Source organism: Rattus rattus, chromosome 8, assembly GCF_011064425.1.
Source record: "Rattus rattus isolate New Zealand chromosome 8, Rrattus_CSIRO_v1, whole genome shotgun sequence".
NCBI classification, from domain to species: Eukaryota; Metazoa; Chordata; class Mammalia; order Rodentia; family Muridae; genus Rattus; species Rattus rattus.
Genome location: NC_046161.1, coordinates 94,578,636 through 94,603,693, shown reverse-complemented (window position 1 = coordinate 94,603,693; position 25,058 = coordinate 94,578,636). Strand labels below are relative to the sequence as shown.

General features: G+C 46.4%; 1 protein-coding gene across 1 annotated transcript in view; it reads left to right on the top strand.

Annotated features, from left to right (window-relative positions):
• Positions 1-18,916: 18,916 nt before the first annotated feature.
• The window catches only part of LOC116907764 (inhibitor of carbonic anhydrase), a 29,468-nt gene continuing 23,326 nt past the window's right edge, over positions 18,917-25,058 (top strand). The window contains exons 1-3 of the mRNA XM_032910903.1: positions 18,917-19,020; positions 20,607-20,768; positions 22,561-22,708. Coding sequence (XP_032766794.1) covers positions 18,993-19,020; positions 20,607-20,768; positions 22,561-22,708 — 338 coding nt within the window. The 5' untranslated portion in view covers positions 18,917-18,992. The remainder of the gene's footprint in view (positions 19,021-20,606; positions 20,769-22,560; positions 22,709-25,058) is intronic.

Below are 25,058 nucleotides of genomic sequence, written 5' to 3'. Positions count from 1 at the left end.
CCTGCTCTCTTAGACCTCTTAGGAACACCAACCCTGAGGTGGCACCACCCACATGGGCTGGGCCCTCCCACGTCAATCACTAATCAAAAAAAAAAAAAAAGCCCTTCTGAGCACTCTACAGGCAATCTGATGAATGACCGTGGTCTGTGTTTATGCATTTAGCACAGTATATTTTTACTTTAATTAAACACACGCACGCGCATGCATGCACACAAATGTAGTATTGGATCTTCAGAGCTGGAGTTACAGGCAGTTGGGAGCCGCCTAACACGGGTACTAGAAACAAAACTTAGGTCTTCTGGAAGAGTAGCAAATGCTCTTCACCACCGAGCCACCTTTGCAGCCTCGCCACACCATACTTTTTCATTGGGGTGTGTGTTATGTATGTTTGTCCTCATGTGTGCAGGTACACATATGTGCTTAGGCATGTGAAAGCCAGGTGCCAGCCCCAACTGTTGTTCCTCGGATCCCACCCACCTTGACCTTTTTTCTTTTTTAGTTGAAAAGGGTTTGTTTGTTTTCCTTACATGGTTTTAATGTTTAAATTCCCAGCATTCTAAATGAAAACGAATAAACACAAGTGAGCTAAGCAGATAGCTTCTCTTGCTACAGAACTAACTTTAGGTGGCCTAGCAGCCGTTTAACCTGATAGCTTCAGCTAGCTGGGACGCAGAGCACAACCTGCCTATGGTGTGGGCACCAAGGAGGAAGGCTCTCAAGTAGAACGCCAGCACCACATGTGGATTGCTCCTGGCTGTGTCTAAGTAGGTTGAGTAAGGAGACACACTCAGAAAAGGACGGCTTCTTTGCAATAAAGGGGAATTTCAAAAGCCAAAAATATAGGGTGTTACATTGTTAGAAAAGCCGATTGCATCTAGGTCCTAAAGAGAAGAGAAACCTAAGGGGTTTTTGAATCATGGCTGTGACAGCCTACGTTTGTAGGAAAGGGATGATGGAAGAGTATAGGAGTCTTCTGGGCTGAATAGACCCATCAAGTGAGGTCTATCCCCAACCCAGAAACAATGGCTTCAACGTCTGTTGTTTCTGGATTCTGGCAGAGACCATGGAGAAGACCCTTAACGTTCTACCTTTATCCTTACACTACCATCATCAATACCATCATGCTCCCCTCCCCTCTCTAACTTTGGTTTTTTGTGATACAGTTTCACTCTATAGCCAGGCGGGGGTTGGAACTCATTATGGAGCCCAGGCTGGCCTTGAGCCCAGGCTGTTCCTCCTATCTCAGCCTAGCAAATGATTGGATTACAGTAATGAGCCATCATGACTGATCCATACTTCCCCCATGTATTACTTTCCTGTTACCTGAAGGCAACTTACAATGGTTCCAAAGGGTCAGAGTCCATAATGGTAGGAGCAGTATGGCAGCTGGCAGCTACCTCAGCTCTTGAACTACAAAAACAAGACCGAGCACACTGCAGGTAGGCAAGTCATTTTCTTCTTAAACTCCAACCTCTGTGATACACTTTGTCCAAGCATGACAGCACTGACTTGGACCGGAAAGTCAGGCTTCAGTGACATGGACCTATGTGGGAGATGGCCATTAGATGAGAAGGTAGAAAATCTGGAGTCAGGAGGTCTCATGCAAGCTATGTCTTAGGACAAGCAAGTTCAGCATCTCATATACTATTTCCAGGGAAGAAATGGGACTAAGTCAGCAGACACTGTTCTAGGAAGGGGCGAAGTCAGCAGGAAGGTAATCAAACAGTGTTGCACAAGGGGAGCACAGGGCATCTCAAGAACATTACCGACCGAGTACACAATGTCCTTGGGCTGATAGCCATAGCCTCATATGGTGGGAAGAGCTGGGTTCTCAGGGACTGAAGCTACAGATCCCCACCTAAAAGCCCTGGCTCCGGGTCATTACTGAGTCTGCCAAGCATGTTCATTCTCCGTACATCAGAGCCTCAGGAAAAGACTCCGATGGTCTGACCATCAACGGCGCATCACTTAAACCTCCACCAACAGCACCAATGTTTCAAGATTTCTATTTTTGTGGTAAACACCATGATCAAAGGCATCTTGAAGAAGAAAAGTTTATTTAATACTACAGCTTGTAACCCATCATTCATGGAAGTCAGGGCATGAATTCAAGGCAGGAACCTGAAGGCAGGAATTGATGCAGAAGCCATGGAGAGGTGCCGATTGCTGCTTTGCTCCTTATGGTTTGCTCAGCCTGTTTTCTGGTAGCACCAAGGACCACCATCCCAAGGGACCCCCATGGAACTGGGCCCTCCCACATCAATCATCAATCAAGAGCATGGACCACAGGCCAATCTGGTGAAGGTGTTTTCTCAGTTGAAGTTATTTTGTCCCAAATAACTCTGGTTTATCTCCACTTGATCTAAAGCTAAACGGCACCTGCACAACCATCAACTGAGGGAGGGGGCTGTTCAAACGCCCAAGACTATCGGAGGTATTTCTCATTCAAACCACCATATTCCTATTACACACCTTGGAACATTTTTGCCAACCGGCAAGTGTTTCTTTGCATGCAGTTATTTTCTGGGCACGAGGAGTCTGCTGTGCTGTCTACATAACAAAGCAGGTGTCTAGAGGATATATGATCCACAAAAAGTAACTGACAGGAAGGTCTCCAAAGCCTTTTTTTGTGTATCCCTTGGATAGGATTACTTATTCTGGTTCCCAGAATTTCCCCAGTGGAATTAAGCCTCAGTCTTGATAATTGACTGACTTGTTATCACACTGCTTAGGTGCCTTTCCTCTTCCTGTCTCATTTCCCAATTTTTTTAAGCCTTTGCTAATCAAATTAAGCATTAGAAAAAGCTTGTGGTGGTGCATACCTTTAATCCCAGCACTTGGGAGGCAGAGGTAGAAGGATCTCTGAGTTCCAGGCCAGCCTAATCTACAGAGTGAGTTCTAGGACAGCCAGGGCTACACAGAGAAACCCTGTCTCAAAACCAAACTAACATAAAAAATAAAGAATAAACAAAGAAAAACTCTTGCTTAACCTTATGTGTGGAGGCTGGGGATATAAACCGATTGGAAGGATGCTTGCCTAGCATACACAAAACCCAGATTCAATCCAAAGCATCACATAAACCTGTGAGGTAATGCAATCCCAGCACTTAGAGGCAGAAGAAGGAGGAGGAGCAGAAATCCAGTGTCATCCTGACCTACGCAGTGAGTTTGAAGGCAGGCTGAGCTTATATGAGACCATGTCTTTAAAAATAAAAAAGTTTGAATTTTTGGGGGACAGGGGAACCTGAACTAAAACAAAGATTCAAGCATATGCTTCATTTATGTGACTTTCTGGAGGAATGTGAAAAAGAAAAAAGAACAAAAACCCCCAACTCTATTCACCCTACCAAAGTAATTAGTGTACCCAAGTTAGTTTGGTAAACTCGGGGTTATTTGCAGGAACACAGACTCAAAGGCAGTAGTACCACTGAAGACCCACCCCACCATTGTGATGACTCATGAACACTGGACCTCACTTTCCAACTTGCAGGCAGTTACAAGGAGCCTCTTCGCCTCCAGCAATTGCTGACTGCTTATATTGTCCTCTGGAGGGGCCTTGTGAATCTTGGGCATTTTCTGAGCCTTCTAAGTTTCATGAACATCCTGCATCTTACAAACAGAATGTTTCGATGTGGAGGAAGTAACCATACAGCTGCTTCCATTTCATGACATTGCACTGAACTGGAAAGAGGTTGCCAGCCAGGGATTCCAGTTCTAAAGAGTGCAAATGTGGTTAGAAAAAGGTACTGAAAGAGAAAGGAAGTCTCTTCCCAGCAGGGACTCTGGATGGTAAGAAGAAATATATTCATATTTCCCCTTTACATCTAAGTCAATGGTTCTCAACTTTTCTGATGGCCCAACCCCTTAATACAGCTCTTAATACCCCAACCACAAAATTATTTCACTGCTACTTCATAACTGTAATCTCACTACCATCATGAATTATAATGTAAATATCTGATATGTAGGATATTTGACATGTGACTCCTGTGAAAGAGTTGTTTGACTCCCAAACGGGTCAGGACCCACAGGTTAAGAACCATTGACCTAAGTGAAGGTCATATTTTTGAGTTAAAGCCAATAGGATACATATAAGAATCATGTTTGTCATTTCTAACTCCATAAGAAGCTCTTGCACCATCTCCCACAGTTTCCTTACTCTGGATATCCATTTAGATGCCAGCACATTGATGGTTCTTAGAAACCACACATCAAAAATAGGACTACAAGGAATGACAAAGGGACTAGAGAGACAGCTCAATAGGTAAGGACACGTGCTGCCAAGCCTAACCCTAGACCTGTATATTGGAAGGAGAGAACCAACCCTCACAAGTGGTTGGTTCACACACACACACACACACACACACACACACACACACACAGTGCTATGGCTGCCAGCTGAGCTATCTATATACAGGAGTAAGAAATCAACTGTTCCATTAAACACCCAGGCTTTGGCAGATCTTAAGGCAACTGCTGACAACGTGACCTTTTCTGAATTGGTTGCTACCAGGTCTCAGGGAGCGCATGTGGTCAGAAGTGACAATCTTAGGTTAATTCAAGCTGGACAATAGAAGGATTTCTGGTGAAAACCTAGATAAAAACCAGTATTCCTCAGGAATGTGAAGCAGGTTGTTCCCTTTAGGGTTCAGGTTAAGGTAGGGTTAGGGTTAGCGTGTATTGTTCCTGGGACAAATGCCCAAGACCACAAGAACATGTGCAAAAAACATGAACTGTGAGAGCAGGTGCTCACTTTGACATACTCATTGGACCTTGGACACATTACTTCACTTCTCTGCTTCCCTTCCTCCCTGAGTGCTAAAACACTACTTATAAGCTTAGCATAAATCAGTGTTAGGAAAACACTTAGCATAATGTCTAGTACAGAGTATCAGCATATACCCAAATCTGCAGTTTTCCAAAAAGTCACTCTTGGCACAAAGTCCTGAAAACTGTTTCTTCTTTTAACCTTCTGAAATTTGGTTTGGTTTAATTTGGTGTTTTTGTTTCTTTGTTGTTTGTTTGTTTGAGTCTCATGTAACCCAGGCTGGCCTCAAAGTTACTATGTAGCCAAGGATGCCTTCGAACACCTGATTCTCTTGTCTCCCAAGTGCTGCAATTTGCAGACATGATCCACTATATCCAGTCTTTCTAACCTTCCATCTGGTGTCTGACAGCCTGAGCCCACGAGATGACTCTCGCCCTTTGGATGTCCTTTCTTTGCTATAGGAGTTTGTCCCTGGACATGAGACATTTTCCGAGTATGTTCCACTCAGGTCAGCAGGTACTTTGGCCCTTATGGATTTAGAATGTGTTAGTTTTAGGTGGATCATTAACTCTAGGAGAAACGGTCACCCCTGAGCTCTGTGGTCCTGCTTACAGGCCTGCAGAAGAGACTGCTCTGCATACTTTTGATGCAACGATGTGCACTTAGTCACCTGTTTGATAAATGTTTGAGAACTATAGCGGGTATCATGATCAGACCCTATGATCCAATGAAGGATTAGAATATTGAATATTTCTTCTTCGTGGCAGCCAAATTAGGCACACAGGAAGTTCCAGGTGAGGCTGAGTGCATAGCAAAGACCCTGTCTCAAAAAACCAAAAAAAAAAAAACAAAACAAAAAAAACAAAAACAGCTAGAGAAAGGATAAAACCCAAGATAGTCAAGAAAGAAGAAAACAATGGCATAAAATGGGTGTACAATACAGAAACATCAACAAAGCCAAAAGTTCGTATGTAGATTTTTTTTGTTTTGTTTTTTTTGTTTGTTTGTTTTTGTTTTTTTTCTTTTCTTTTTTTCGGAGCTGGGGACCGAACCCAGGGCCTACTACTGAGCTAAATCCCCAACCCCGATTTGCTTTATTCTTATTTGCATGTATGTGTGTGACTGTTAGAGTTTATGTACGCTATCCAAGTGCTGGTAAATACCCGTGGAGCCCAGAAGAGAGCATTGGATCTCCTAGAGTTACAGGAACTGGAGTTACGGGCAGTGTGAGCCGTTTCTTATGAGTGCTGGGAACTAGACCTGGGTCCTCTGCAGCTATCTCTCCAACCCGTGTGTATGTTTTCTTAAATTAATAAAATAGCTAAAACCTTGGGAACAGTAATCAAAGAGAAGGAGCAAACATAAGTTACCAGTGTTGACAGCAGGAGAAGGTGTTATAGTAAGGACCGTCACACACTCAAAATGTCATCTACAAGATCTTGTGGCACAAACCTGTGAGTGCAAGCCCTCAGGGGCCTGAGGCAGGAGGGTTGTAAGTTCTAGGCCAGCCTGAGAAATTTAGTGAGACCCTATGTTAGAATAAAAAGTGATTTCTTTTTTTTTCTTTTAAAGGGAGGAGGGACTAAAGACATAGCTCAGTGACAGATCTGGTGCCTAGGAAGTACAAGGCCCTGGATCCAATCCCCAGCACAGAAGGCCAAATAACAGTTACAAGATGATGTAATGAGTGACTTTGCTTCAGTAACTTTGAAACATAGATGACTTTTCTGTGTGTATGTGTAATTTATGTATGCGTGTGCATGTGCACATAATATAAATGAGATGCATGTATTCACAGAGGACAGAGATCAATGCTGGCTGTCTTTCTCAGAAACTTTCCACCCAATTTTTTTTGAGGCAGTGTCTCTCACTGAACCAGAGATTCACTGATTCTGCTTGGCCAGGGATCTCTGCCTCCCCAGCTCTGGATTCACAATCTCCATTACGCCTGGGTTTGTTTGTTTTGTTGTGGTTTTGTTTTTCAAGTCAGTGTTTCTCTATGTAGCTCTGGCTGTCTTGGAACTCTGAAGACCAGGCTGTCTTTGAACTCTGAGACAAATGCTGGGATTAAGGTGCGTGCCACCATACCCAGCTAAAGAGAACTTTGTGTTTTCAAATCTCCATTTCCAACTTCCACGAGGTTGCTGGGAATCAAACTTCAGTCCTCTTGAAGAGCAGCCAGTGTTCTCTACCTTCGAGCCACCTTTCCAGTCCCACGCCTGAGTTTTTAGGTAGCATGTCAGGAGTCTGAACTCAGGTTTTTCTCATGCTTGCACAAAAAGCCGTTGACTGAGCCATCTCCTCAGCCTCTAGATAAGTTTCTTAGAAGACATACTTTGGCTGAAGTGATGGTTTAGAAGTTGAGAACACCAGTGCTCTTCCAGAAGACTCAGGTTTGATTCCTAACATCCACAAAGTGGCTAGCAGCCATTATGAGCTCCCATTCCAGGGGCAATGGCTTCCACAGGCACACATGTCATAGATATGCAGACAGCCAAAACATTCATACATGTACAAATAAGTAAAAGACAACATTCACCTATATTCTGGTATGAAATATTAGAAAATATGGATATTTCTAAATATATATAAATGTTGGGGTTAGGGATTTGGCTCAGTGGTAGAGCGCTTGCCTAGCAAGCGCAAAGCCCTGGGTTCGGTCCCCAGCTCCAAAAAAAAGAAAAGAAAAAAATGTTTTTTATAAAACAAGGTTTCTCTGTGTAGCCCTGGCTATCCAGGCACTTGCTTTGTAGACCAGGCTGGCCTTGAACTCACAGATCTGCCTGCCTCTGCATGTGCCATCACTGCCTGGCAATACGGGAAAAAAAAATCTAAATCTCCTGGTTGTGCACATCGCTAAGCTTAGCTACCAAAAAGGAAGCAGGAGGATTATGAATTAAGGCCAGCTTGGGCTTCATAGTGAGATCAGGTCTCAAAATAAAAGCAAAGGGCTGAATGATTATTCTTTGGTGCAGCTCTTTCCCAGGATGTATGAAGTCTTGTATTTAATCCCTAGTACTAGAGAGAGGAGGGAGGAGACAAAGGTTAGTGTGTTGTTGTAAACCTTCCCACAAGGGAAGCTCTAAATTCAGAGGATGTCATTGCTGATTTCTTATGCACATTTAAGGAAAAGGGAATGTTCTTCTTACATAACCTTTTCCCGAAAATAAGAGATGACATTTCTCAGTTCAAAAGTCATTGTAATGCTAAAGCAAAAGATATAAGGAAATTAGAACAAAAAAAACCCTACAAGATTGTTCCTCTCTCTTTTTAAATTTTCTTTATTTTTCTCTCTTTTAAAAAGGATGTATTTTATTTTTGATTATGTATGCATAAATATCCGTGTGTGTGTGTGTGTGTCTGTGTCTGTGTCTGTGTCTGTCTGTCTGTCTGTCTGTCTGTCTGTCTACAGGTGCAAGAAGAGGGTATCAGATCTCCCTGGAGCTGGCAGTTGTGAGCTATCTCATATGGCTTCTGGGAATCAAACTCTGGTTCTCTGGAAGGTGCTGAGACATCTCTCCAGCCCCTAGATTTACTTTTCGCAAGAGAACAGATATAGAAAGAAACACTAAAGAAAATATTACCAGTATATGGGTAATCTTACATATGGGGTTTATTGCAGAAATCTAACAGTGTCTTTACACTTAAAAGTCAGTCAGCAGGGAGCTGCCGAGACCACTTGTTGCCTTTGCAGAGGGCCAGACTTCTGTTCTTAGTACCCGTATGGTGACTCACAACCAGTTGCAACTCCAGTTGCAGGGGATCCGACACCCTGCTCTCACTTTCACAGGCAGGAGGTACACACGTAAGCAAAGCACTTATAATGCATAGAGTGAAGTACATCTCGCATTCAATTAGCAGGCTAGAGATGTAGGTCAGTGGTGGAATGCTTACCTAGCAGATATGAGGCCCTGGGTTCGAGCTCCATTACAAAGGAAACACACGAAACCAAACAGAAGTCAGATGTGGTTATACACCCCTATATTTCCAGCCCTCTGGAGGCTGAGGCAGGAGGACCACAGATTCGAGGCCAGCCTAGTTTATAGCAAGACCCTGTCTGTCTCAAAAAACAACAAAACAAACAAACAAACAACAGAAAAGAACAAAACTAATGTTCTGCATTAACATTAACAGAAAAGACAGGAAAATCATATTATTCTGGTAAATAAATAAATAAATAAATAAATAAATAAATAAAAATAAAATAAAAAAAGCCAATTCCAGTCATGGTTTTAAGCATGGAAGCAATTCGTGAAGGGAGAGAGAACTTTACTATTGCTGGTAACTTCTAAAGACAGAAGGGCAATACACATTTTTTTTCTGTAATAATCCTTTTTGGAGCTTACTGACAGGGTCCTAACAGTTTCTAGGATCTGTGAAATTGGGCCTCCACTTACTTCTGGACCAAACAGTTGTTCTCCTGGCAAAGTCTACTACAGAAATACCTGTCTATTTTCACTAAAAGGCATGTACTAGACTATTCCAAAACTACTGACTGTAGTAAGCCAAGTCTGGGGTGAGGAGAGGGAATGCTAAAAATCAGAAAGAAAAAAACAAAAACCTGGCATTATTCATCAAAAGATGTAAGAATGCAAACAGACCACTGGAAAGAAACAGATCTAACAACATAAACCAAGAAAGACATGGGGTTCGAACTCCATGTGCAAAAAATGTGGGGTTTTCACATTATGTCTTTTATTTCTTTTCTTTTCTTTTTTTTTCTTTCTCTTTCTTTTTTTCGGAGCTGGGGACCGAACCCAGGGCCTTGCGCTTGCTAGGCAAGCGCTCTACCACTGAGCTAAATCCCCAACCCCTTTTATTTCTTTTCTTTAAGGTTTATTTTATTTTTAATTATTTGTATATGCACATGAGCGTGGGCCCCCCACAGAAGCCAGATGCCCTGTAGCTGGAGTCCAGAGGCGTCCAATCCCCCTGTCTCTGGAGTTACAGGCAGTCGTCAGCCACCCGAGTGCCAGGATTGAACTCTGATCTGGTAGAGCAGTGCCTGCTCTAACCACTGAGCTATCTCTCCAACCCCGTGTGCTTGGTTTTCCAGACAAGGTCTCTAGCCTAGGCCAGTCTCCGGTAAGGCATGGAGTTGAAACCTTGAATTTCTAATCCCACTCCCTCCACTTCACAAATGCTGGGGTTACAGGCATACACTTCCAGACTAGGCTCTGCTTTTTGGGTTGTTGTCAAATCCTAGCAACGGATATAAAATGAAATGAAAGTTTTTGCTTCTAGCAGCACTGACTGTAAGAACAGAAATGATACCGCGATCCTCAGGGTCGGAGATGAAGTGTTCTCCGCTCACACGATGTGAAACAATATCCCACACCGAGAACTGGTGGGCAATCACCTCTGTCTAAGTGAATCGTACCAGTTTAATCTTGAATGACAGAAGTCAGGCTCTTCGCCGTTTGACCTCATCTCCGTGGAGTTCTGAAGTGAGCAGACTTCGGTCTCTGATAGAAGTCCTGGTAGGGGCCGCCTATGTGGGAGTAGCTCTGCAGGGGTTCAGCCTCCTGAATGGGGCTAGCTCTGCGGTAGTCTTCTTGGTGATAACTAATTATTACCCTGTGCTAGCAGGATTTGTTGTACACCTACTATATTTTAATTCAAAGTTCTTAAAGTTTTATTTAAAAATTGCCAGAGTTTTCCTAGGCAGAGGTCACACAGCCTTGTGGACCGGGCTGCAGCTGGGAGAACAAGAAATTCTGCATCTGCGTCAGAGCTGTGCCTGAGCCAGGCCTCACGCAGTTGGGACAGCACTACTGCTGTATGTGGTGTGGGGTGTGGAGGGACGGGGAACTAGGAGTTGTGTCACAGAAGGGACAGCTCCACTGGGGTGGCAGGACAGCGGGAGGACCTCAGCTTGGTCAATTTAGAATCCTTAGCGAGAAGTGAGAATTCCTGAAAATTGTGTTAAGGTCTCACGTATGTGCATGCTGGCTTTCCCTGAGAAACACCGCCTCCACCCAGGGACCAGGGACAGAGGATAGTATCCCTAGCAGTTTGGGTGTCTGCTTGGCCAGATAAGGAAGGCATGGAGGGTGTGGCAGTGGCGATCAGCCCGGATCTGGGCTGAAGAGCAGATTCATCAGACAACCGCTCTGCCTTCTGGGTAAAGTGCCCTAGGCTAGGGGAGTTTAACTTGCACGCTGTTGTTTCACAGTTGAAAATGAGGCTGATCGTCCGTGTCCTGCTATGCGTGGGGACCCTAGGTGAGTGTACTGAGAGCCAGGCAAGGGGCTGGCCCTCCTGATTCTCTGGGGAGGGGACCAGGTGTCTTTTGCTGGCCAGCCACTTCAGGGGCCGAATGCCGTGTTTGGATAGACTGTGAACCCCAGGGAAGAGCAATCACTCTGGATTGGCTTCCACCTCCCAGACACTGCAGTCCCCTGATTGTCCTTTGCCCTCCCTCACTACGAAGGTTTCATCATGAATTGTTCTGACTTTTACCTGCTTTGGGGACCCTTTCACCTGCCACTTGGTTCACCTCATCCTGCCTTAATACCAGGGAGGTGCCTAGTGTTTTTGCAACTTGTACGCCATGTTTGGTTGCTATCCCTGGGAGGCCTGCCCTTTTCTGAAGGGAAATGGAGAAGTAGATGGGGGGAGGGGCGCTAATGTTGTGATTGACAACATATGCTCTCCAGGACCCTTAGGGTAGGAGGGAATCCACTCCTGAAAGCAGTCCTCTGATCTCACATGTGGCATCCACACAATATTAACTTTTTTTAAAAGTTATGTTTACCCAGGAAACACACAGTTGCTGGGAAAATGAGCCGACGTGGCTAGAAGCAGGCAGAGTTCTAGGCACATGAATGCAGGAGGCCCTTTCTTGGGTTGGGAGAACGGGCTCTTTCTTCCAGGGAAGGACTCCTGCCCTGTGAGGAGCTCTTCCTGGCTCAACCCTGGTTGGCTCTTCCTCCCTTCGGCTTTGTCTGGTCTGAGACTGTGGCAAACAATATCTAGGGTGGGCATCTTACTTGGGCGGGTGGGCAGAGTAGCCTGAGCCAGGCAGAGACCAGCGACGGTGTGCGATGTGTGCCTGCTTCCTCTGAGCGCAGCCGCCCCATCTCTTTCTGAATTCCCCTCAACTGAGCCAGTGTTCTTCCTGGGTTGTTTTTTTTTTTTTTTTTTTGCCTCATCTCTGGCAATGTCAGACTCAAACCAAAAGTTCACTTTCCCAACAGGCTTTGTGTTTACATATCAGAGGCTAGAGGCCCCTCTGGGGTTCATTTCTTCATGACCTTTCTCGGGGCTACCAGACCAGGCTAGAGTCTAGCACCTGCGTTCCTCAAAACTCAGTGTTCCAGTCCAACAAGCACACTTGTGGTGTCAAATGACAAAAAAACTAACCAACCAAATAAACAAACAAACACCCCAAACCACCACCACCAAAAGACCCCAGCCAAAGTAGCTTCAATAGGAAACATATAACAGAAGGAACACATATCCTAAGAACTTGCCAAAGTCAAGCCCAAGCCAAGGGTTTCTTCTGGGGTCCAAGAGCTTTCTCCGTTCAGTGAGTGAACGGGAGGCCAGCAGCAGCCTTTCTCTTCACTCTGAAATAGTCCCAGCTCAGACTGGTTCTTCTTGCATCTGTTCTAAGGCCAGTGGTGGGACGCTATTTAGGACCTTGTCGATGTTATCAGACTCCACCCACCCTTAGCTTATTAGTACACATCCTCTCTTTTTAAAATATTTCTATTTGTCAAGCCAGGACAATGCTGATGGGCCAGCGATGTGCAGGCAGTGAATAAATTCACCAACGACAGAAGGAAGCAGAGCTGGGGCATCAGCTACACAGTGTCAGAGCCAGCAGGCAGTAGGAACAGTTTAAACAGAAGCTTTCTAAGAAGCTGCATTGGGGTGGGGGGAGGCATGCGTGCCTGCTTGTGTGAGTGTGTATTTGTGTGTGTGTTCCTGTGTAGGTAGTCAGCCAGCATAGTGGCAGTTGAGGCTTATGGTTAGCAACAAGTCGGCCTCGAGGTTATGATGATCTTGCTGTGACTCTGAAATGGCTCAGCACAACCCACCAGTCCTACGGTGACGTCTATCCTTTTTAGCTAGGCGTGTTGTGATGAAGTCTGTCATGCGACTGTAGCCCTGTGCAAGGCAGTTGTGGCTTGCCCTGAACCCAGCCTGCTTTGAAGCCAAAGCAGTTTTGTTCTGAGACTTTAAGTGGCCCGGCAATGTTCCCCACACTATCGACACGTCGTTTACCTTCGATAAACTACGTTCATTTAAAGGATATATACAGTTCAGTGAATGTGACCCCCACCATAATCAAGATAAAGAACATCACTAACTTTTTCAAATCACTTCTCATCCTTTCTCAGCCGTCCCCACCTCACCCCCCTGTAAACACCATGTCTATTCCAGGCTCACACATACGAAATCGTAAGCAAATATCCCTGTGGGTCTGGCTTTTCTGCTTTTTCCATTTGTTTCTTTATTGTGTGCGTATCTCTCTGTGTGTGTGTGCCCCACAGGAGATGGCTTTGGAGCTGGTTTTCTCCTTACACCATATGGGTTCTGGAGTCAAAGTCGGGTCATCAGGTTTGGCAGCAAGCACCCTTACCCACTGCCATCCGACTGATTTCTCCAAGCCTGGACTACTGATTCCTCCTCCTCCTCCTCCTCCTCCTCCTCCTCCTTCTCCTCCTCCTCCTCCTCCTCCTCCTCCTTCTCCCTTCCTCCTCAACTTCCTCCTCCTCCTCTTCCTTTCTCCTCCTCCTTCCACCCCCCCCCCCACCTCAGTAGATTTGAGTCATTACGTGAGGAGTGGAATTAAGTAAGTAATAATTTGGATGCAAGTGTGCAATACTCGAACCAAAGTGAACCTGGGATTTCTGGGGAAACTTCAGTCGGTAACACAGTAGCTACTCCCTCCTTGCCACCACCAACAGCATAGAGGCCTGCTGGAGGAAAGAACTGGGCTTTGGTGGGGGACAGGGCTGTTGGTTACTCTCGGGTTTGAGAATGATTTCTGTGGCTCTCAGAATCAAGACTCCATAGTGGGTACAGGTAAAGATCACAACCGTGAAGTCTTGAGCAGGGATCCCAGTAGATCTATGTGTGTGCTACCACCTGAGGATTCTGGCTCTGGCCCCAGGGGAAGCAGGGGAGATCACCGGTAAGGGCAATTCCTATATACAGACAATAAACGGGTGTCACTGGGTTCTTACAGGTATTTGAATGACCCATTCCTTGAAACCTTCTCAATTGCTGTAGACTCTGGGGACAAAGCCCTCAGTGATGGAGAGGCTGTAATGGTATCTCTCTCCCTCTCTTCCTCCATTCCTCCCTCCCTCCCTCTCCCTTCCTTTCTCCCTCTCTCCATCCCTCCCTCCTTCTCTCCATCCCTCCCTCCCTCCGTCCCTCCCTCCCTACTGCCCTCCCTGCCTTGGTGTGTGCTGCGTTCATACATGCCTATTAGTCAAACACACGTGGGTGTCCGCATGTGCACATGCACTGTTCTTGTGTGAGTTAGTGTGAAGACGGGGACTTGGCATTGGGCCCTTACTCTATTTGTCTCCATTTTAGCTACTGAAACAGGGTCTCTCGCTGAGCCAGGAGCTCATCAATTCTGCTAGTCTAGCTAAACAGCTTTTCCCAGGGTCTGGGTCTCTGCCTCCTGAGTACAGGCCGTCCTTTAGCTACTGAGCCACCTCCCAGTCTCACCCACTTCCGTTCACCTGGCGAGTTGTTTGGAGGTTTATCCAGGTGGCATATACCACAGTCATTGGCCAAATCCTGTTTCTCTGTGTGTCTTTACCACCCTTTGTTTCCCTAGCCACTCGCTGACTCGTGCAGGTGTCTCTAGTGTGAGGCTTTCATAGGTAAGGCTGTCATGCATAGCTGGGCCCATCTCTGAGAGGATATGTGTTTTCGTTTCTTTTGTATAAACATCTCAAGTTATTGGGTCCTATTAGTAACTATATGTTGAGGGGGTTTGTTTCCTTCACCTGCTGTTTTAAGGTTCATTCAGGACTTAAAACATGACCATACCTAGCCACTCTCCCTTCAGTGCACACTTGAATGGTTTTTTTAAAAAATATTTATTTATTTATTTATAATGTGTATGAATGATCTGCCTTCAGACACACCAGAAGAGGGCATCAGATCCCAAACAGATGGTTGTGAGCCATGATGTGGTTGCTGGGAATTGAACTCAGGACCTCTGGAAGAGCAGCTACCACTTTTAACCTCTGAGCCATCTCTCCAGCCCCGAATGCTTTTCTTTTAGTTATCCAAAAAAAAAAAAAAAAAAAGTGTTGCTGTGAATATCTGTGTTTGTTTCAGTTCCTGTTAACAAATTTTTTCTTTTTTTCGGAGCTGGGGACCGAACCCAGGGCCTTGCACTTGCTAGGCAAGTGCTCTACCACTGAGCTAAATCCCCAACCCCCTGTTGACAATTTTTAAATATATATTTAGGAGTGGAATTGCTGTGTCATAATGCTAATTCTGTGGTTATCTTTTGGGGATTTTAATTATGTATATGTATACGTATATGTATAGTGTATGTATGTATATGTGTATTGTATATATTGAGAGAGTCAGAAAAAAAGGGCCCTGAGAATTCCCCCAAGGAATGCAGCTAATTCAGTTTGTGAACGACACACAGTTGGTTCTATTTTTTAGTATTAAGATATTTTTAATTACATACACATCGAGGGGAGGTGTGAGTGTACAACAGAGGCCAAAGGATGATGCCCGATCTCCCAGGGCGGAAGTTACAGGAGGTTGTAAGCTGTGTGACTCGGGTGCTGGGAACTGAACTCGGTTCTCTGGGAGAGTTGGATGCAAACTTAACCATTACACCATCTCTCTGAGCCATTAGTCCAGGCCACTTAGCTCCTTGTCTTGTGTTTGATCCCTTCTGCCAGCAGAGGAAGGTAAATGTCATGGGACCCTGACACCTCCTGTGTCTCTCCCCCAGGGCTGTGCCTGGCCGTTCCTGAGACCATTCGATGGTGTGTTGTGTCAGATCATGAGGCCACTAAGTGTTCCAGTTTCCGAGACAACATGAAGAAAGTCCTTCCTGCAGGTGGCCCAGCTGTTACCTGTGTGAGGAAAACCTCTCACCTTGAGTGCATCCAGGATATCTCGGTAAGCCACTGCTGTCTGAAAGAGAGCTGAAGAAAGGTTGTCATTTCCCTGTACCTTACAGAGCAGGGGAGAATACGACTGACTGTTCAGCACTCATCTGTAGTAAAAGTCACAATCTTATTGAACAACTTATACAGGGTTCAAACTTAGCAATATATCCATGACACAGCAAAACCTAAAACTGCATCAAGAGAATCTATAAAGACTCAAAAATACTGGGCTGGAGAGATGGCTTAGCAGTTAAGAGCACTGGCTATTCCAGAGGACTAGGGGTCAATTTCCAGCTCCCATAAGGCAGCTCAGAACTATCTGTAACTCCAGTTCCAGAGGATCTGTCACCCTCATATAGGCAAAACACCAATGCATATGAAATAATTTTTTAATTAAAAAAAATAACTCAGCACCCGAGTCACACAGCTTACAGCCTCCTGTAACTTCGGCCCTGGGAGATCGGGCATCATCCTTTGGCCTCTGTTGTGGATACCCAATTACATGCACATACCCCCCGATGTGTATGTAATTAAAAATATCTTTTTTTAAAAAAGATTTATTTATCACTTTATTCAGACACACCAGAAGAGGGCATCCGATCCTGTTACAAATGGTTGTGAGCCACCATGTGGTTGATGGGAATTGAACTCAGGACCTCTGGAAGAGCAGTCAGTGCTCTTAACCGCTGAGCCATCTCACCAGCCCCCATTAAAAATATCTTAATACTAAAAAATAGAACCAACTGTGTGTCGTTCACAAACTGAATTAGCTGCATTCCTTGAGGGAATTCTCAGGGCCCTTTTTTTTCTGACTCTCTCAATATATACAATACAATAAACAAGAAACTTTCTCTATGTAGACCAGGCTTGCCCAGAGCTCAAAGCATTCCTGTTCCTCTCTCCTGGGTACTGGGACTCAAGGTGTAGCCCACCATACCTGGTGGAGTTTAGTAATTAAGTACAAAAAGCTGGGGTGCCATTGTTGAACTAGGTTAGTTCAAAAAGGTATGCCTTCCTTTGCTTCCCAAACGCAGGGATTAAAGGAGCGGACCACCACCGCTCAGCTAAAGTTGTTTGTTTCTCTTTAAACATGAAATTTGCCTTTGTGTATGTGCATACATGTGTGTGTGTGTGTGTGTGTGTGTGTGTGTGAGAGAGAGAGAGAGAGAGACAGAGACAGAGACACAGAGACACAGAGACACAGAGACACAGAGATGGATTTGTTATAGCCATTTGTCCTTATGCAATTTTAGAGCAGCTTAAACTATCTAAGACTTGTCTTTTATGTCTGATGATGGAACCTGAAGGGGAAGGACTCAGGAAGGGAGGATGTGCGAAGCAGAGAAAAGCCGTCATGAGCTGGAGGCCTTAGGGGTGGCTGGAGCTCATGTCAAGTCCATTCATGTCACTTTGAATCTTCTTCTGTCCTTCTGTCTTTCCTTTTTATATTTATTTCTTTTTATTTTATAAGGTTTTTCCTGTGCGCATGGTGTATGTCTGCATGCCACATGTGTGCCCAGTACCCACAAAGGTCAGAAGAGGTCACTGGATACCCTGGAACTGGAGCTAGGGGTAGTTGTGGACCACCCAAGGGATGCTGAGAACCCAGGTCCTCTGCATCAGCAGCAAGTAGCCTTAACCATTAGGATATCCCTGCAACCCCTCCCCCCAACCCTGATGTCGACGGCGTTGACTGGTTCACAGGCTTGGCGACCATGTTCTTGTACCTTGCATATTTAGTTATGCCCTTTTCCAGGTTAGTTTGAGTTGCTTCTGATACATGATTGAGTCGTGACCTGTTATACACACGAAAATGCATATAATGCATACTATTCCATATGAATACATATTATAAAATAACTATGGAATTTGTGAGGTCAAACAACTATGGCTCAAAAACTATTTTTTAAAAATTACGTCTGTATTGAACATGTGAAGACTCTTTTCATTTTCATTTTCGTTCTTCGAACAGCACAGTGTGACAACTGTTCGTATAGCTTCTAGCTTGGGTTACCTTTATATGCAGTCTAGAGACGGTCTGGGGTGCACGAGCGCACCTGCATAGGTTGTGGGCATTGCCGCTGCGTGTCCTATTAGGGACTCAAGCCTTTGTTGACCTTGCTCTTTCGGAGTGTCAATTCTCCCTCAGACGCGAGGGATGACTGTACTAAATACATTCACAGATCACTTTCAAAGTCTATCTCTAATCTGAGTCTGGTGGCACAGGCCTGCAATGCCGTAACTTGGGAGACTGAGATAGGAAGGCTTACAAGTCCAAGGATTGCTCAGGCTAGAGAGAGAGAGTTCAAGTCGAGTGTACACCCATCTCAGGAATTTAAAAAGTAAAAGAGGGCTGAAAATCTTACCCAGTGATACAGCAGTTGCCTAGATGTGCAAGATCCTAAGTTGATTCCCCAGTGCTGAAAATGAAGGAGGTCAATTAATGAGGAATACGAAGAATGAGTTGCATTGTGGGTAGGAAATGACCTAACTTCATCTTAGAGGGGCCTAAGAAGTTGCTGCTTCCCGCAAGGAGGAAAGAACCCCTGGCTAACAGATCCCTGGATCCCAGATGTGGGAGATGCAGCATGATATCTCATGTGTGGTGATGTTCTGCAGGTCATGTACATGCTCAGCAAACACACATGGAGACCTACCTATGCTAGGTGCTCGTGTGTGTGTGTGTGTGGGGGGTGCGTGTGCGTGTGCGTGTGCGTGTGTGTGTGTGTGCTAAGATTACCAAGGTAACAAAAGATACAGGTGTCCCCACCTTCATGCATCTTGCATTTCAAGGACATGGTTAGTGAACCAAGCGTCAGTTGGCTAAGGTCTGGGAAGGAAAACTAACCAGTATGCATACTGCAGTAGCTTTTTGCTATTGGGCCCCTACAACCTCATGGAGCAGACAGGAATGAGTGGAAGGAGGTCTGAGCTATGGAAGAGTCTATGCCACCAGAGTCTTGGGCAAGACATTAGTAGAGTCTTCGTCAGGGGTAACGAGTCTCATTCATGTCTGGTCCCTTGTCTTTCAGGCCAATAAAATTGATGCTGTGACTGTTGATGGAGCTTTGGTGGCTGAGGCTGACCTGCCCCACCACAGCCTGAAACCTATCATGGCAGAATACTATGGATCCAAAGATGGTGTGTTCTCCCTGGGGCCCAGTATCGCTGGTGCGGTGTGATGGGGATGGCGTGGCTTTGCCAAGTGTGCCAGTTACTTTTCTTGTTGCTGTGACAAATTGCCTGACAAAATAAACTTATCAGGAAGGGAAGGTTTGTCTTGGCTCACAGTTTGAAAGCACACAGTCCACCACCGTGGGTAGGGCGCTGCAGAAGGAGCACAAGGCAGCTGGTTACATTGTATCTGTTGTAGCCAGGAAGCAGAGAGAGAAAGAGAGCAAGGGGGACCTATGCTCGGCCCACTTTTCATTCCTATTCATCCCAGAAATGGTGCTACTCACATTCGAGGGGTGACTCTTCCCTTCTCAGTTAAACCTCTCTGGAAACCCTTAAAGACACTTGGTGGTGTGTCTCATAGGTGATTGTGAAAGGCGACAGTGAAAATGAAGCATCACGCTAACGTTACAAGGACCCAAGTCTCTGGAGCTCTTTAGATTGACAGTGTTGGTCACTAACCCACAGGGGTTGGGACATTTCTCCACAGGAAGCTGTAGCGTTTATGAATCCCGATAGTCATACCCTTGGTTCTATAGTCTGTGGGATAGTTAACATCCTCAGATAAGCATTATTTAGAATCTATTACCCACCACTAGGGTTGCACCAGTGAGAGACCATTTCTGAGGCTTCACAAGGCTCTTCCTCATCCTGTTTCCTGCAGGTCTTATACAGCACAGGTCTGTGTCTGGTGTGAAAAGAAGCGCTGGGGGACTGAATGAGTGGAGATTTACCTCTTGTCCAATCTCGTCCATTATTTCTATCAATGTGTGAGCGCAGAGCCTAGCTCAGTCTGGCCCTAGCTTGCAGGCTTCTGCCCATATTCCTCGGACACTCCCTCTCTTTTCTCTCACACCTTCACTTTGTGACTGAGCTGTAAGCGGGAAAACCATAGAAGGAAGAGAAGGCCACACAGAGGCAGCATAGTGCCATGACTGCCACTGAAGCCTGGGGGTCTCTGGAATGGAGTCCTGTAATGGAGTGTTCAAGACTCTATCTCCGCAGGCTTAGAGTGACTGCAGGCTTAGAGAAACAAAACAAAACACACAGAGAGGATCCCAGAGGTATCCCAACCCACTGTGGACCTGTGCCCTGATAAACCCATTATCAACTAAAAATATTATAAGCCCAGATGCTCTCAATGTCTGGCTAACAGCCCACCTAGCAACACAGTACTTCTGATGAGTGTTTGTTCATGTCGTGATCTCATGGCTTACCATCTCTGCCCAGCTTTGGAAGAGGGGAGCAGCATGCATTTGAAAGACCAAATTGAAAATTCAGAGGATGCTACTGGCTTTTGCACCTACCATAAAGTAAAAGCCTCACAAGTCTAGCTTGTAAGTCAGGGAGCATCGGCAATATTAATTTATCGCCTTGAAAGGGTCAGTTTTCTCTTTCTGCCAGATAAAGGCATTTTTTAAAACTCTTTTCCTGCCCTTCTTGCTAGGGGATGGTGCTGGGCCCAGGACCCTCTGATGGTCTACATTGCGAATGCTCTGGAAGGTTAGTTGTAATGACATTTCATTTTGCCTTCCCTTTCTGCTCCACTACAGATCCTCAAACCCATTATTATGTCGTGGCCGTGGTGAAGAAGGGAACAGGCTTCCAGCTAAACCAGCTCCAGGGCAAGAAGTCTTGCCATGCCAGCCTGGGCTGGTCTGCTGGGTGGTACGTCCCCCTCAGCGTCCTGCTTCCTTCTGGCTCTCGGGAAACAGGTGAGACACCCGGGGCTGGGTGCCCTCAAGTGGGGCTCCTGCACTGGATGGTCTAAATGGACTGCGTTGGGGGTTATCCAACATGTCAGTCATTTGTCTCGCTGCTGTGAAAAGAACCCAACAAAAGCAACTTCAGGAGGGAAGGGCTTATTGGGACTTGCAGGCTGAGAGGACACTCCATCTTGGTGGGGAACTCAGGGCAGCCAGGGCTTGAGGCATGGCTGGTGCTCAGCTTGCTTTCTCCCCGCCCCACCCCCACCCCCACCCCCGCCTCTTTATTTAACCCAGGACCCCATCTCATCAGTGGTGACACACCCATGTTCAGGGAAGCTCTTCCCTCATTAGTAAACTTTTCTGGAAACATCCTCATAGACACACACACACACACACACACACACACACACACACACACACCCCGGATGTGTGTTTCCATGATAATTCCAAATCCAGGTGATAATGCGTGTTAACCGTCTCTCAGTCTCTGACGAACATGCCATGTTTTATGTTCTCCGAGATGGGGAAGAGCATGCACCGGCATCACACTGCTGGCAGTCTTCCCTCTGCAGAGGGGCTTCTCTTTTGCTGAGCCGTCAGGCGCTTCTTCCCGGGAATCACAGCAGTTTGTCCTGGCAAGGGTAGCCTTGAAAGCCCCCCAAGGAAGGTCACCTCCCTCCAAGCCTCCCAGGAAGAGTCTCTGGGCTTAAGGCATGGGTAAGGACGGCCTGACTGGTTGGACATCCCTGGATACCCCAGGCTTCTTGAGCATTCAGGATGAGCCACAGTGAACCCAGACTTGTTCAGCCCTTGAGGATGACCACCAGATCCTACACTCTGAAAAGTGGTACCCTTTCCGAGCTGTCAACCTCTGCAGTATTCATGGGGTTTTTTTTTTTGTTTGTTTGTTTGGTTTTTTTTTTGGTTTGTTTTAAAGATTTATATATTTTTATGAGTACTGTATCTGCATGTACATGTGCATGCCAGAAGAGGGCATCAGATTCCCATTACAGATGGTTGTGAGGCACCATGTGGTTGCTGGGATTTGAACTCAGAACCTCTGGAAGAGCAGTCAGTGCTCTTAACCACTGAGCCATCTCTCCAGCCCCAGTACTCTTAACGGAGAGGGACAGGCTACTATGTGGGTCTGATGGAGTCTGGTGAAGTGGAACAGCCTTGCCTCTGCTCTCACCGGCCTTTGACCTTTCTATGGATGTTCACTCACCTTGGTGACAGAGACCACTGGACATCTCCCTGGGCAGCTGGGCAGGGGCTGCTGGCTTGCTCCTCGTCTGACTTGTCAGCAGAATCTACCAAATCCCCTTGTCTCCCCTGGAAGGGATACCATGAGGCATCACAGCCTCTGTGCACAAATGGGTTGAAGTAGGGTGAGCTCACGCAGTGAGAAAAGGCTACTGGGTGGTAACTGGTCTGCACAGGGTCTTCAGTGTTCTGCCTGACCCTGTAAGGTGTTGGTGAATTAACAGGGTGCAGGGCACTGGTCACGTCTACTCTGCAGCAGACAAGCCAACAAGCATTTTCATCAGTTTGAGCCCTGGGCCCACCTGAGTGTGATTCTCAGACACACAGGGCTCTGGGCCATGCATCCATTCATTCTGGCCCGGGCACTGTCTGCTATCTGTGGCAAGCTCCCTGCACATCCGTTCCCTTCTTAGAAGCAAGCCTGGGAGATGTCCGCAGACTCAGGCTCTCCCGTAGGGCTCTCCCCCACACACATGCATACTCTGAAGGCTTCAGCCAGCTCACACCCTGTGGCCCCCGTCTCTGTGTTGAGCAGCGGCAGCCACGTTCTTCTCCAGCAGCTGTGTGCCCTGTGCGGATGGAAAGATGTCCCCCAGGCTGTGCCAGCTGTGTTCGGGGAAGGGGACAGACAAGTGCTCCTGCTCCTCCGGGGAACCATACTTTGGCTACTGGGGAGCTTTAAAGTAAGTGAAACCTTTGCTCTGGAACAAGGGGGTCTATTAACTACTTTTCTCTTTAAAAAAAAGTGTTTATTAAATTATTTTAATTTATTATCAAATTATTAATTTAATAAATATTTAATAAAAATCAATATATCATTAAAATAATTTATATTTTATAAGTTATATAAATACTTTACACAAATAATCAACCTATGTGGTTTGTCTGCAAGTATGTCTGTGGGAGGGTGTTGAATCCCTTGAACTGGAGTTACAGACCGTTGTGAGCTGCCATGTGTGTACTGGGAATTGAACCCAGGTCCTCTGGAAGAGTGACCAATAGCTGCTGAGCCACCTACCTCTCCATCCTCTTAGTTCTTTTTCTCATTGCTGTGACTAAATGCCTGACAAGAAGCGACTTATGGAAGCAAGAGTTTATTTCACCTCACTGTTTGGGGGGGATACCGTCCATCACGATGGGAAAGTCGTGGTGGCGGGAGCAGGAACTAGCTGGTTACCTGGAGTGGGGGATGCTGGTCTCAGCTCACTTTCTCCCTTTTATTCAGGGCTAGGCTCCAGCCCACAGAGCAACGCCACCCACGTTCTTGCATCTTCCCTCCTTAATTAACCTAGGAACGCCCTCACAGATATGACCCATGCTTGTCTCCTAAGTTACCTGATCCATAGCTGGCAACCAATATCAGTCATCGCAGAGAGATGAAAGCATGGGATAGAACAGGACATACGCCAGGCATCCAGATGGCATGACTGTCAGGGTCCAGAGTCCCTCCCGTGGCCTACTCCTGCTTCTAACCGTCCTGAGGAACGAGTTTCTTTGTGGAAGACCTTACTGTCTCCCCAAAGCTGGGCCCATGACATGTCCCGTGATAACAGAAGTGCCCAGGGGTCAGACTTAACTCATTTCTGGACACTGGGGTCTGTAGACATAGGTCTTGAGAGCCTTTCAGATGACTATCTTTGTTTTTCCGTTCTCTGTAGAAGGAGGTGACTGCTCAAACCAGAGCAGGACCTGCTGGGTTTTGAGGCTATCTGGTGGCATTTGTTTGTCTGTCTGTCTGTCTGTCTGTCTGTCTTTCAAGACAGGGTTTATCTGTGTAGCATCCTATAATTCCCTTTGTAGATTAGACTGGCCTGGAGCTCACAGAGATCCCCTCTGCCTCTGCTTCTGCTTCTGTCTCTGCCTCTCTCTCTCTGCCTTTCCTGCCTCTGCTTCTCCTGCCCTGCCTCCTGCCTCTGTCTCTCCTGCCTCTGCCTTTCCTGCCTCTGCCTCTCCTGCCTCTGCCTCTCCTGCCTCTCCTGCCTCTGCCTCTCCTGCCTCTCCTGCCTCTGCCTCTGCCTCCGCCTCTGCCTCTGCCTCTGCCCCTGCCCCTGCCCCTCTTCCCCTGCCCCTGCCCCTGCCCCTGCCCCTGCCCCTGCCCCTGCCCCTGCCCTGCCTCTGCCTCTGCCTCGAGTGTTAGGATCAAAGTTGTGTTGCTGTTACTGTTAAAACACTGTACTCAGAGGCTTGGGGAAAGGTTAGAGAAATCCGCACTGTCTGCTGTTTTCTGCAGGACAGATCATAGAGGTCTCCCCATCACTGAGAGCATCTGATGACTTTTTTCTTTCCCTAATTTATTTTTATTCACATCATATCCCAATCACAGCCCCAATCCTCTCCTCCCAGTCCCACCCTTACAAATCCCTCACCCAATTACCCCTTCCCTTTATCCTCAGAGAAGGGGAAGGGAAGCCTCAGCCCCACCCTGGGGTACCAACCTGGGCTATCTAGTCTCAGCAGGACTAAGCACATCTTCTCCCATTGGGGCCCAACTAGGCAGTCCAGGTAGGGGAAGGGGACCCAATGGCAGGCAACAGAGTCAGAGACGGCCTCTGCTCCATTTGTTAGGGGACTCACATGAAGACCCAGCTGCAAATCTACAAATGTGTGGGTGTCCTAGGTCCACCCCCTGTATACTCTTTGGTTGGTGGTTCAGTCTCTGTGAGCCTCCCTGGGCCCTGGTTTGTTGACTCCGTAGGTCTTCTTGTGGTGTCTTTGAGCACTCTGTCTCACTTAATTCTATATTCCAGTCTTCCACAAGACTCCCCAAACTCCATCTGATGTTTGGCTGTGGGTCTGACCATCTGCCTCTATCCACCGCGGGATGAAGCCTCTCAGAGGACAGTTATGTTAGGCTCCTGTCTGCAAGCATAGCAGAGTATCATTAATAGTGTCAGAGGTTGGCTCTCTTGCATGGTATAGGTCTCAGGTTGGACCATCCCCTCTGTCTCTGCCCCATCTTTATCTTTGCACATCCTGTCAGCAGGACAAATTTTGGGCTGAAGGTTTTGTGTGGAGATTGATGCTGCTGGTTGT